Here is a 13,336-nt window from a genome sequence, read left to right on the forward strand (position 1 = left end):
TTTAATAGAATTCAGCCATATGAGCACAATACATTATCATTGCCAATGTTCTACCAACATTTCTCTGGACTGAAAATTTATTTAAAGGCACATCTTTATCAAATATATATGTACAGTAACAACATATGATAGAATGGAAAATTAAATAATACATAACAAATGGTTACATTTAAAATGCATCAAACAAGTGATGCAGGATTTTTGCACACCACTGTAAAGAAGCAGATAACTAAATGGAGGTGTATAGGGCCCATGGAAGAATTAATCCTGCTCTGCCAGCGTGTAATATATACAAATTGGGGCCTTAAGAAAGCAAATCAAGTTATTTGAATGGCCAATACGCAATGGCATTTCCCCTTTAAGGGAAGGAGAGCCAATCAGAACGACCACCATAGAGAGGTAAGATTGCCAAGTTAAGATTTTTCAACCTAGTGTGGATTTTAGAAGTGATAGAGCAGCGGCAGCTAATTTAAAACCTATTAAAAAAATAAGGACAAATCTTCCTACGTTTCCACGAGATTCATAGCCCCCCCCCCCGGAGTTCTCCATTGACTGAACACGTCTGTCTGCGTCCGGAAGCAGAAATTCTGTCCTTCGATAGCATGCACGCCTCCCTTAGCTTGTCACGCCTAGATGGGATCGACCAATCTCATGCGGTAGGGTACAGGCGTCGGTAGAAACAGCCAATGAGGATGCGCTAGGGGCAGGACGACTAGAAAGCCTGCTTGAGTGCCTGTTCCGTGCTGATGAGGTGTTTGCTGGAAGAAGGGCAGCAGCTGATAGAGGGGAGAGCGACAGGAGCCAGTGAGTGTCCCGGGTTTCGGTGGGAAGGCTGGGAGTAAGCCCAGGGATTTTACTTAAAGGTGGGGGGAGGCCTCCCTGAGTGAGCACATGACCAATTGCGTACCAACACAAGTGCACACGTGAGAGAAAGTGACAATAGTCCAAGTACAGTAATTGTGTTCAGAACACTTTCGCTGAAAGATGCACGCGCGCCACACGTGAGCAGTGTTTGGAAATGACCTTATGGGGAGAGAGGTTTGGTTGGTTCGTGCTGCATGCGATTGTTGTTTATGACATCATAGGCAGTATAGACCAACTGGATTCGGTGGGCGTGATTGATGTGATTTTCTTGTTCATAGAGCTGTAGAGGAAGTGAGGAAAAATTATCCTTTAGTAGCGACATTTGGAATAGGTATAGTGTAGTGGTAATCTATAGGACTGGAAACATTTAGTTTGAACATCTTCAGCTTGAGCCTAATTTTTCCTCTTCTGTGTCTGGTCTTTTGTCCTCTTACTTTGCCTTTTGTTATAACTTTCTTTGCCCTCCCACCTCGTCTTTCTCCCATTTCCCTTCCAACCTCTTTTCCTTTGCTAGCTAGTGCCTCCTCTGCAGGCCAGCCAGCGTTGGAAGCTGGCCTGCGGGCAGATAAAGACCATACATATAGTCTTACCTAGTCTGCTGTCCCAGTCCTTCCCTCCTAGTCATCAGCAACAATTTCTCTGTCCGAAGTTTCTCTCCCAGGCCTTGATGCAGATGCCACATATTAGGCACTCGAGTATCTTCACGATTTGTCCAATCCAGTCCTTAAGCTTCCGCTCTTCTGTACTCCCAATTTTGTTGTTAGGGCAGGCCAAGACCTCTGTAAAGTTAACTAGTAAATCATTCTAAATCTCCCTGACTTTGGTAGTGACCGTAATGCTCTGGCTGCTACAACAGCTGGTTTCTGGCAGCTCTCTGGTGCTCATTTTTAAGTGATGTACCTGGACCTGCCCTTGATTTTTTTTTTCAGGCCCAGATTTAGTTATCTTCAAAGTAACATATATATATATATATATATATATATATATATATATATATAGCTGTCATTAACTCATTCTAAAATTGTAAGGCTTTTATATTTTTATTTAAAAAACACGTTCATATAACAAAGCAATGAAAAAATATATCTCCAGCCATCATCTTAAATTTACAATTGAAATTCTCTCTTTATTATGTATTGAAGTGATTAATGGATGCCCGGAAATTGACCTAAAATTCAGAATGGAAATGTTTTGTTTAGGAGCCATGAAAAGGTAAGCAAGATCATCATTTAATCCAAACATATTTGCTCATTTAAAATTTGCTGTTTTGATATGCATATATATTTATTCTAATCATTCTGTTGTGCTAGAATACTTCCCTGTAACTGTTTGATTTATGCTTAACAGTTTGCCACCAAACAGAATCAAATTTTAAGCTGAGGGCTTGGTCAAAAACTCTTGATTATGCTGCCTTGGTTATTTCAGCAATACAGTGCTGGACAGCACAAAACGAACTTAACTTTTCTGAAACTGTGATTGTGGTGTTGACTCAGTTACAGGATGTTTTAATATCTCCTTCACTTTGATAGCTTGACTAACTTGCTCCATTTTGTAGTCCTACGCGAGCTAAGAGCCTGGGGGGAGGGGGTTAACTCCTGGATTACGAGTGAAATTCCATATTATTGGTAGATCTGTGATTTTGCTCTGTCCTCATCTGCACAAGCCTGAACACTTGAAATCATAAGTGTTCGAGACTTGTGCAGTTAAGGCAGAGCTTGCCAGGATAGAACTCTTTGGGATGGGACGGGGATATTGAGATCCTGCAAGGATAGGAACAAATTTGTCCATGTGTTTCTCTAATTCAAGGAGCTTGGAGTATTGTTTAACTGCGAATAACTTTTGCATTTTAGTAGCGATGTTCTGGACTGGTTGTAGTGCTTTTATGAGGGTGGTTATGAAAAATTTGGTAAAAAAAAATATAGCAAGTTAAATTTTTTAAAAAAGTTATGCTCTTTTTTATCGGATGCTTCTACCTTGAGTGTATCTTTCTGCTTGTGCTTTTTATACGTTCTAGTAACGATAGCGTCAAACGAAGGAAAACTCTTCATAGGTGGCTTGAGCTTTGATACGAATGAGCAATCGTTGGACCAGGTTTTCTGCAAATATGGACAGATTTCTGAAGTGGTTGTGGTTAAAGATAGAGAAACACAGAAATCCCATAGGTTTGGCTTCGTCACATACGAAAATGCAGAGGACGCAAAAATTGCTTTGATGAAAGGAGCGATAAAAATGGCTACGGACCTTTATGTGAAGAAAATCAATAAAAACAAGAGAAAAAGGAAGCCGATATGGTTCTCCAACCTAGTGGCTGAGAAAATAAAGGCGAAAGAGTTGGCGTTCGTGAAATATAAAAAAAACCAAGAAGAGGAGAGCAGAAAGGACTATAGGGTGAAACTGAAAGAAGCCAAGAGAGAGATACGTCTGGCGAAAGCACAGGCAGAAGAACAAATGGCTAAAAATGTAAAAAAGGGGGACAAAAATTTTTTCAGATATATTAGTGAAAGGAGGAAGATGAAAAATGGAATTACTAGGCTAAAAGATGCTGGGAACCAATATGTGGAAAGTGATGAGGAGAAAGCGAATGTGCTAAACAAATACTTCTGTTCTGTGTTCACAGAAGAAAATCCTGGAGAAGGACCGAGATTGTCTAGCAAAGTTACACGAGAAAATGGAGTAGATTCTGCGCCATTCACGGAGGAGGGTGTTTATGAGCAACTTGAAAAACTGAAGGTGGACAAAGCGATGGGATCAGATGGGATCCATCCCAGGATACTAAGGGAGCTCAGAGAGGTTCTGGCGAGTCCTATTAAAGACTTGTTCTGTAGGGTCATGAAATAGTTAACTGTTGTTTAAAATATTGCTCTGGCCTACATAGCTGAAAACAGTGTATAATCTATTGACTGCATCTGCCTGAAATGTATGTCCCTGCCTTACCACATTGTAAGCTGAATAGATAAGAGTTTGAGCCATGATGTGCCCTGCCCTTCTGTACATGTAACATTTAGACCTGTAAGATTTAGATAAGCAGAGAAATGAGCTAGTTTCCTATAGGACTATAAGTTGTACCCCTGAACCTATCATAAGTGCTGGCTTAGGACCAATAATAATTGTAGAAAGTTATAGAAGTAACAAATGAAAATTGTAGTTTTTGCATATATTAGTTTGCGAAAAGGGCATAAAAGTCCGTGTATTTCCTGTTTCTGACACTCTAGTAGGCAGGCTATTAACTGCACTAGAGTCCTGGCATGCTGTGAATAAAACTCTTGTACTTTCTTCACGCCTCTGACTTTGTGTATCCAAGTGATCTTTCAGTTCAACAAATCTCTGGAGACGGGAGTGATTCCTGGGGATTGGAGGAGAGCGGATGTGGTCCTTATTCATAAAAGTGGTCACAGGGATGAAGCAGGAAACTACAGGCCGGTGAGCCTCACTTCAGTTGTTGGAAAAATAATGGAAGTTTTGCTGAAAGAAAGGATAGTGTACTTCCTTGAATCTAATGGGTTACAGGATCCGAGGCAACATGGCTTTACAAAAGGTAAATCGTGCCAAACGAACCTGATTGAATTTTTTGATTGGGTGACCAGAGAGCTGGATCGAAGACATATGCTAGATGTAATTTATTTGGATTTCAGCAAAGCCTTTGATACAGTTCCTCATAGGAGGCTGTTGAACAAACTTGAAGGGCTGAAGTTAGGACCCAAAGTGGTGAATTGGGTCAGAAACTGGCTGTCGGACAGACGCCAGAGGGTGGTGGTTAACGGAAGTTGCTTGAAGGAAGGAAAGGTGAGTAGTGGAGTCCCTCAGGGATCAGTGCTGGGGCCAATCCTGTTCAATATGTTTGTGAGTGACATTGCTGAAGGGATAGAAGGAAAAGTGTGCCTTTTTGCAGATGATACCAAGATTTGTAACAGAGTAGACACCGAAGAGGGAGTGGAAAATATGAAAAAAGATCTGCAAAAGTTAGAGGAATGGTCTAATGCCTGGCAACTAAAATTCAATGCAAAGAAATGAAGAGTAATGCATTTGGGGATTAATAATAGGAAGGAACCGTATATGCTGGGAGGAGAGAAGCTGATATGCACGGACGGGGAGAGGGACCTTGGGGTGATAGTGTCCGAAGATCTAAAGGTGAAAAAACAGCGTGACAAGGCAGTGGCTGCTGCCAGAAGGATGCTGGGCTGTATAAAGAGAGGCGTAGTCAGTAGAAGGAAGAAGGTGTTGATGCCCCTGTACAGGTCATTGGTAAGGCCCCACTTGGAGTATTGTGTTCAATTTTGGAGACCGTATCTGGCGAAGGACGTAAGAAGACTTGAGGCGGTCCAGAGGAGGGCGACGAAAATGATAGGAGGCTTGTGCCAGAAGACGTATGAGGAGAGACTGGAAGCCCTGAATATGTATACCCTAGAGGAAAGGAGAGACAGGGGAGATATGATTCAGACGTTCAAATACTTGAAGGGTATTAACGTAGAACAAAATCTTTTTCAGAGAAAGGAAAATGGTAAAACCAGAGGACATAATTTGAGGTTGAGGGGTGGTAGATTCAAAGGCAATGTTAGGAAATTCTACTTTACGGAGAGGGTGGATGCCTGGAATGCGCTCCCGAGAGAGGTGGTGGAGAGTAAAACTGTGACTGAGTTCAAAGAAGTGTGGGATGAATACAAAGGATCTAGAATCAGAAAATAAGATTAAATATTGAACTAAGGCCAGTACTGGGCAGACTTACACGGTCTGTGTCTGTATATGGCCGTTTGGTGGAGGATGGGCTGGGGAGGGCTTCAATGGCTGGGAGGGTGTAGATGGGCTAGAGTAAGTCTTAACAGAGATTTTGGCAGTTGGAACCCAAGCACAGTACAGGGTAAAGCTTTGGATTCTTGCCCAGAAATAGCTAAGAAGAAAAAAATTTAAATAGAATCAGGTTGGGCAGACTGGATAGACCATTCGGGTCTTTATCTGCCGTCATCTACTATGTTACTATGATGGCTATGAATGGAAAGACACTTGATGGTCGTCAAATCAGAGTTGACCAGGCAGGACAGTCTTCAGACAACAGAAGTCGCGGCTACAAAGGAGGCTCTTCTGGAGGTAGAGGCTTTTTCCGTGGTGGCAGGAGAAGAGGTGGAGACATAGGTTATGGAAGTAGCAGGTTTGAATCTAGAAATAATAATAATAATAACTTTATTCTTATATACCGCCAACAATCTTGCGACTTCTAGGCGGTTTACAATGAAGATGAACTGCACAGACATCGAATTACAGAGTGTAGCAGTGAATATCTGATAGTAGCAACAATAAAAATAATAACAACAGTTTATATACTGCAGGACCGTGAAGTTCCATGCGGTTTACAATGAATTAGAAAAATTCCATAAATTGAAAGGAACATTCATAGTTAGAGATTAGAGGTTAACAGTTTACAAGATCTAATTTGGGGAGGGATTGCGATGGGGGCTATTGTTCTGATTCGTTACCTAGGTATTTCGAGAACAGGTATGTTTTTAGGTGTTTTCTAAATTCACCATAATTGTTTGTGTGTGTAATTAGTTTTTCCAGGTCTTTGCCCCATAAGGCTGCTTGGTATGATAGAAGTTGTTGATGGTGTCTCTTATATTTGCATCCTCTGGCTAGTGGGGAAACAAATTTCTGGTGTGCTCTTCTCTCATGTCTGTTGGTTGGGAATGAGAAGAGGTCTGTTATATATTTAGGGGCTAGACCGGATAATACCTTGAAGCAGAGACATCCCAGTTTGAACTTCGTACGTGCCTCCATTGGCAGCCAGTGCAGGAGTCGGTAGGAAGGGGTTATATGATCGGACTTCTTCAGTCTGAAGATCAACCTGACTGCTGCGTTTTGGATCAGTTGAAGTCTCTGCATTTGCTTCCGGGTGATTGCCAGATGGGTAATGTTGCAATAATCAAGGTGGCTTAGTATTAGGGATTGTACCAGAATTCTGAATGCTGAAGCGTCGAAGTATGCTCTAATGGACCTAAGTTTCCAGAGAGTAAAAAAACCCTTTCTGACTAGGGAGTCCACATGGTCTTTCATAGTTAGACCTTGATCCAGTATTACCCCCAGAACCTTCATTGTTGAATAGGGTAGTTAAGATTGTTAATGCGTAGTGGTGTTGTGGTGATAGGTGGGTGTGGCGAGGCTATGAAGAATTTAGTTTTATCTGAATGGAGGATATGGTGGTGGATCCAGAGAATACTATGGAAGCAGGAATCAAGGGGGCTATGGTAATCATTCAGGAGGTTCTTATAGAGACACCTATGATAGTTATGCTACACATGAGTAAAAATCCTTCCTGGCTCAAAATCATCCTTCCAATGGCTGTGTTTATAAAGATTTTTGGAGCTGCGCTGAATCGTTATTGTGTAGTATATCCTACTTGTAATTCCTTGTTTGTAGTAATTGTTCTAACGTTAAGCACAGCCTGACAGCTTCTGACTTGAAAGATTTTTTAGGAGTTTTCTTTAGTAAAGCTCCTATTCTGAGTGTCTTAGTTTTAAAAATCACTTCAGTTTTGGGTTTTTTTTCTTTAGTCTGAAGGATATTAATTCAGAATTCATTGGAAGCTAAACAAGCTGTGGATTTTTTTTAAGTATTTATACCTAAATGACCCACGCTCTATGAACTCTATGAGCGTCAGGAGCAGCATGGGCCATTCAGCATGGCTCCCCACGCTAAAACCACTAGCACGGTTTAGTAGAAGAGGGGGTTAGTCCAGCGAGTTTCCAGTTTTTCCATCTTGTTGGAAAAATGTTTCATCAAATTTAAAAAAATATTTGTCTTTTTTATTTTTTTTTTCAAACCACCCTCATAAATATGAAGCATGTAAACTTAGAAATATTATAATCTAATGATATAGCTTAACTAATGTTTGTTCCAGAGTATTAATGGGTGTTGGAACACTGTGGTTGAACTTACCAATATTGTTTGGTTGGTTTACATTGGTTGCCAGTATAATGAATGATCCAGTTTAAGATGGTTTTTAAAGCTTTACATCAAGAGACTCTTGTAAAAATGCATAAACCATCAATGATAAGATCAGTGAATTTAAAAATGACATACCTTCATTTCATCAGTTCTGTTTTGATAATCATAATTGTTATTCTTGTACAATCCCACATTGTTTCTGGACAAGCGGGTTGTGAACCTATTATCGCTAGACAGGCTTATAGGGAGTTATAAATATTCAGTCTTCAGCACCTCCTCCCAGAGAATCTGTTTTAGCCTATAGGCCAGAGGGAGCATGTCTTTTCTGCTTGTGTTTATTTTTCTTTAATATCAGTATTTTTTTCATGCTTTTTTTGCAGCATTTGCCACAGTGCTTCATTGTTCCCTGCCTGGGATGTCTTGGGCTGCAGGAGATCGCAGACTTTTGGGAAATCTGCTTCCAGGTGGTCAACTGCCTGACAGTACATCCCCTGGACAGCATGCTTCTTTGTGGTTCATAGACATAATCACGGAAGACAAAGGCGTGCGCCGACAACTGAGCGCAAGATGGAGGCGCGCGCTGAAGAAAATTACTGTTTTTAGGGGCTCCGACGGGGGGTTTTGTTGGGGAGCCCCCCCACTTTACTTAATACAGATTGCGGCGGGGTTGTGGGGGGTTTGGGGGGTTGTAACCCCCCACATTTTACTGGAAACTTAACTTTTTCCCTAAAAACAGGGAAAAAGTGAAGTTTTCAGTAAAATGTGGGGGTTACAACCCCCCAAACCCCCGACAACGCCCCCACAATGCGGCGCGATCTGTATTAAGTAAAGTGGGGGGGTTCCCCCCCACGCACCCCCCCCCCCCGTCGGAGCCCTTAAAAACAGTAATTTTCTTCGGCGCGCACCTTCGTGCTGCGCTCAATTGTCTGCGCGCACCTTTGTCCCGGCGCGCTTTTGACCTGACACCCTTCTTTGTTCTGGGGCTCAGGGAGCTGTCCCTTGGGAGCTACCTCAACCCAGGTTTGTCCGCTAATGGGTGGGTGCAGGCTGCATGGCTCCATGGAGGTGCGACTGGAATCGTAACCAACTGTTCCCTCCTCGTATTCACTTCGGCACTGGTCCAGTGGTGGTCTCAAGCAGGTTGGTTTTGGCCCGGGGGATGGGGGAGGGCAGTCAGAGTCCAATGCATAGACTTGTTGAAGCAGAGGATCTCCCTGTGGTCAGTTCTGCAGTCTTTCAGCATCATGTGGCACAGTAAGTTATTAACTAACAGGCTGTGTCAAATTTCTGGGGTCTCTAAAAGTGAGATTTGGGCAGTTTGTGAGTGAGCCCTTGTCCCCCCCCCCCCCCTTGAAATCTCCATGTTTTGGGAGTTCCTTTGTCTTTCCCATGCTGTTTTGTTTTGAAAATTGCACTGGAGCCATCTTGGATTTTTTTTTCCTGATTTGAATTTAAGATCATTTTTTAACCTTCCAAGTATTTAAAAATTATATATATAACTACTCAGACGGACTCCCCTAGCAGAATTCTTTGGATTCATGCCCCATTTGTGGAGGAAGGCTGTCCGGTGAACAGCTGTGTTTTATGTGCACTGCGGCACGAGAGAAGAGCAAAATTTCATCTGCCTGGGTTCCCTCTACCTCAGATAGTGGTCCTACAGCCCAGCACGCCCGGGGGTACTTGAAAAAGTCGAAAGCGGCCCCCAAGGACAACGCGTTTGTGGCCCCTGCAAAGCACAGGTGTGATTCGGAGTTCAAAGGCTGCAAGTCTTCTAAGGGTTCTAAGAAGGATTCTCAGGGGGTGGCTGCTGTCCTAGAAGATGGTATTTCGTCCAATTTCATTCATGTGCTAGATCATGCTTATTTAGCTAAAAAAATGGTGCCTTCTGCACCTTTCCCAGTGCTTGCATCAGTACTGGAGGTCCCTCTGTCACAGGAGGGGGATCCCAAGCCCGATCCTCCCATCTCGTGTTCACCGTTTGCGCTGGTGGTCAACTCAGATTCTCTAGATGCCTTGACCGTGCCTTTAATTACTACAGCAGGGGATGTTGGCTACTCTTGCACATTTCCAAGACCAGGATCTGGGGGATGATCCTGTGGTGTGGAGATTTTTTTAAACCAGCAAACTTGGTTAATTTGATATTTGAGTTCCTCAGGGAATTACAGCGGGATGCAGGTACTTCTGTTGCTGCTGGAGATTGCTCGCTGATGGATAGTGAGAGGCCACAGTCTGCATCCTTTGTGGACCATCCGACTATTGCTAAAATGCTCACAGATATCTGGGAAACTCCTGAGGATCCCTTAAAATGTGCCCGGGCCATGTCCTCTGGCTCTATCCCATGGCTGATGCTTTTAACCAGAGTTTTGCGTCCCCGAGGGTTGATTCCTCAGTGGCTCAGGTGACTAAGCACACTTCTTTTCTGAGTGATGGAGGCATGGTCCTGAAGATGCTCAGCACCTTTTTGATTCAGCAGCAACTGGCCTTAGGACTGCTGCCGCCTCTTATTTTGTGGTTAGAGCTTGCCATGCTAAGCTTCACCATGATCCTGATGCTGTAGTTCTCCAGGATCTCCCCTTCTTATTTTCAGGGGTGATTCCATGTCCTTCAGAGGTACTATTGTACCCTTTTGGGTTGGTGACCATGCCTAGAACATTCGCCAAAGTAATGGTTGTGGTAACTGCCTATCTGCATTCCCTGGGTGTCCTTGTCCACCCGTATCTCAACAATTTGCTCATTAGATCTCCAGCAGCCGAGGGGTGTCGGACGGTTCAACAAACAGGTTTTTTAGCTGCTACAGCGGCTTGGCTGGGTGATCAATTTCTGAAAGAGTCGTATCAAGCTGACACAGGACCTGGAGTATCTAGGTGTTCGCTTCAGTATGGGAGTGAACAAGGTGTTCCTGCTTTTAGTAAGCCAGGTAAAGATTTGAGGTGTCATCAGGGAGTTGCTAACTGCTCTGGCTCCCACAGCATGGCAGTATCTTCAGGTCCTGGGGTCCATGGTATCGATGATGGATGTGATTCCTTGGGCCAGGGCCCACATACTCCCGTTACAGTATGTGCTCATTTCATGCTGGAGTCCACAGAGGGACCTGCTACACATGTTCCTCCCCTGAACAGCGGAGGCTCGAGCCAGCATGGCCTGGTGGTTGTTTCTTTCCCTGCAGAATCACTCATGTGAAGCTGCAGATGATTTGCCTGGCTCTGCTTTGCTTCATGCGACATCTTCAGGGACGAGCAGTGCGGATCTTATCCAACAGTGCCATGGCAGTGGCTTACATCAATTGACAGGGAGGCACTAAAAATGCCTTCCTGAGGCTGGAGGCCCAACTGCTGTTTCACTGGGTGGAGCGCCATCTTCTGGTGATCTCCACAGCTCACATAGTCTACCTGGACTTTGTTCATGCTGGCTATCTCAGTCAACATTATGGATCCTGTGGAATGGTCCCTGTCCCAGATAGCATTTGACTGCATCTTAGACCGGTGGGGGGTCTCCCGACGTTCGATCTCATGGTGTTCGTGATCAACAGGAAAGCGGATCGCTTCTTCAGTCACCAGCACGAAAGGGGAAGCAATGGCTTGGATACATAGGTGCAGCCCTGGCTGCAGGAGGTTCTTCCTTTAAAAAAAAAATAATAATTTATATTCCGCATATCCTACAATTCTATGTGGATTACAAATTATTTAGGCATTCAAGCATTTTTTCCTAACTGTCCCCGGCTCCCACTCTATTTAATGCAGGGGTGTCCAATGTCGGTCCTCGAGGGCCGCAATCCAGTCGGGTTTTCAGGATTTCCCCAATGAATATGCATGAGATCTATTTGCATGCACTGCTTTCAATGCATATTCATTGGGGAAATCCTGAAAATCCGACTGGACTGCGGCCCTCGAGGACCGACATTGGACACCCCTGATCTAATGGGTCTTTGATAAAGAAAGCTAAGAAAGAATATGAAGAGAAACTAGCCCAAAAGGCAAAAACTCATAACAATTTCTTAAGGTACATCAGAAGCAGAAAACCAGTGAGAGAATCCGTGGGACCGTTGAATAATCAAGGAGCAAAAGGGGCACTCGGGGCAGATAAGGCCATAGCAGAGAGACTAAATTAATTCTTTGCTTTGGTTTTTACAGAAGAAGATGTAAGAGATCTACCAGAACTGGAAATAGTATTCAAGGTGATGATGCAGAGGAACTGAATGAAATCTCTGTGAATCTGGATGATGTACTAAGGCAAATCGACAAATTAAAAAGTGATAAATCACCTGGACCGGATGGTATACATCTCAGAGTACTAAAGGAACTCAAGCATGAAATTGTTGACCTGCTGTTAGTGATCTGTAACCTGTCGCTAAAATTATCTGTAGTACCTGAAGATTGGAGGGTGGCCAATGTTATGCCAATTTTTTAAAAGGGTTCCATGAGAGATCCGGGAAATTACAGAACGGTAAGCCTGACTTCAGTACCGGGTAAAATGGTGGAAACAATTATAAAAAATAAAATTGTGGAACACGTAGACAAACATGATTTAATGAAACAGAGTTGGCATGGGTTCAGCCGAGGGAGATCTTACCTCACCAATTTGCTTGACGTCTTTGAAGGTATGAATACACATGTGGATAAAGGTGAGCCGGTTGATATAATGTATCTAGATTTTCATAAAGCTTTTGACAAAATTCCTCATGAAAGGCTCCTGAGAAAATTAAAGAGTCATCAGATAGGAGGCAGAGTTCAATTGTGGATTAGGAATTGGTTATTGGATAGAAAACGGAGGGTAGGGTTAAATGGTCACATTTCTCAATGGAGGAGAGTAAACAGTAGAGTACCGCAAGGATCTGTACTGGGGCCGGTACTATTTAACTTATTTATAAACAATCTGGAAATTGGAACAAAGAGAGGTGATTAAATTTGCAGATGACACTAAACTGTTCAAAGTTGATAAAAAGCATGCGGATTGTGAAACATTGCAGGCAGACCTTAGGAAATTGGAAGACTGGGTATCCATGTGGCAGATGAAATTTAATGTGGACAAATGCAAAGTGATGCATATTGGGAAGAATAATTAAAATTACAGTTACCGGATGCAAGGGTCCACCTTGGGGGTTATCGCCCAAGAAAGGGATCTGGGCGTCATTGTAGACAATACGATGAAACCTTCTGCCCAATGTGTGGAAGCAGCCAAAAAAGCAAACAAGATGCTAAGAATTATTTAAAAATGGGATGGTTAACAAGTCTAAGAATGTTATAATGCCTCTGTATCACTCCATGGTGCAACCTTACCTAGAGTATTGCGTTCAGTTCTGGTCTCCTTATCTCAGGAAAGATATAGCGGCACTAGAAAAGGTTCAAAGAAGAACGACCAAGATGATAAAGGGGATGTAATTCCTCTCAGATGAGTAAAGACTAAAAAGATTAGAGCTCTTCAGTTTGGAAAAGAGACGGCTGAGGGAGAGATACGATTTGAAGTCTACAAAATCCTGAGTGGAGTAGAATGGGTACAAGTGGATCGATTTTTCACTCCGTTAAAAATGACAAAGACTAGG

General features: G+C 43.0%; 2 protein-coding genes across 5 annotated transcripts in view; both read left to right on the plus strand.

Annotated features, from left to right (window-relative positions):
* The first annotated feature begins 601 nt into the window (after nt 1-601).
* TCAIM (T cell activation inhibitor, mitochondrial) overlaps nt 602-13,336 on the plus strand; it is an 89,294-nt gene continuing 76,559 nt past the window's right edge. Inside the window, exons 1-2 of one of the 4 annotated variants that reach the window (XM_033930090.1) lie at nt 602-804; nt 2,007-2,076. In XM_033930090.1, the coding sequence (XP_033785981.1) occupies nt 747-804; nt 2,007-2,076 (128 nt within the window). In that variant the 5' untranslated portion in view covers nt 602-746. The other 3 variants (XM_033930091.1, XM_033930093.1, XM_033930092.1) reach the window with 3 other exon arrangements.
* On the plus strand, nt 2,720-7,156 carry LOC117355814 (cold-inducible RNA-binding protein B-like). The gene is made up of 4 exons (XM_033934868.1): nt 2,720-2,732; nt 2,879-3,070; nt 5,836-6,019; nt 7,036-7,156. Exons 1-4 carry the CDS (start codon nt 2,720-2,722, stop codon nt 7,154-7,156), a joined length of 510 nt encoding a protein of 169 aa, XP_033790759.1.

This window comes from Geotrypetes seraphini, chromosome 2, assembly GCF_902459505.1.
Source record: "Geotrypetes seraphini chromosome 2, aGeoSer1.1, whole genome shotgun sequence".
NCBI lineage: Eukaryota > Metazoa > Chordata > Amphibia > Gymnophiona > Dermophiidae > Geotrypetes > Geotrypetes seraphini.

Coding starts and splice junctions, on each gene's coding strand:
- LOC117355814 (XM_033934868.1), top strand. Junction 3,071..5,835: donor TGCAGAGGACGCAAAAATTG/CTTTGATGAAAG, acceptor TCTACTATGTTA/CTATGATGGCTATGAATGGA. Junction 6,020..7,035: donor AGTAGCAGGTTTGAATCTAG/AAATAATAATAA, acceptor TTAGTTTTATCT/GAATGGAGGATATGGTGGTG.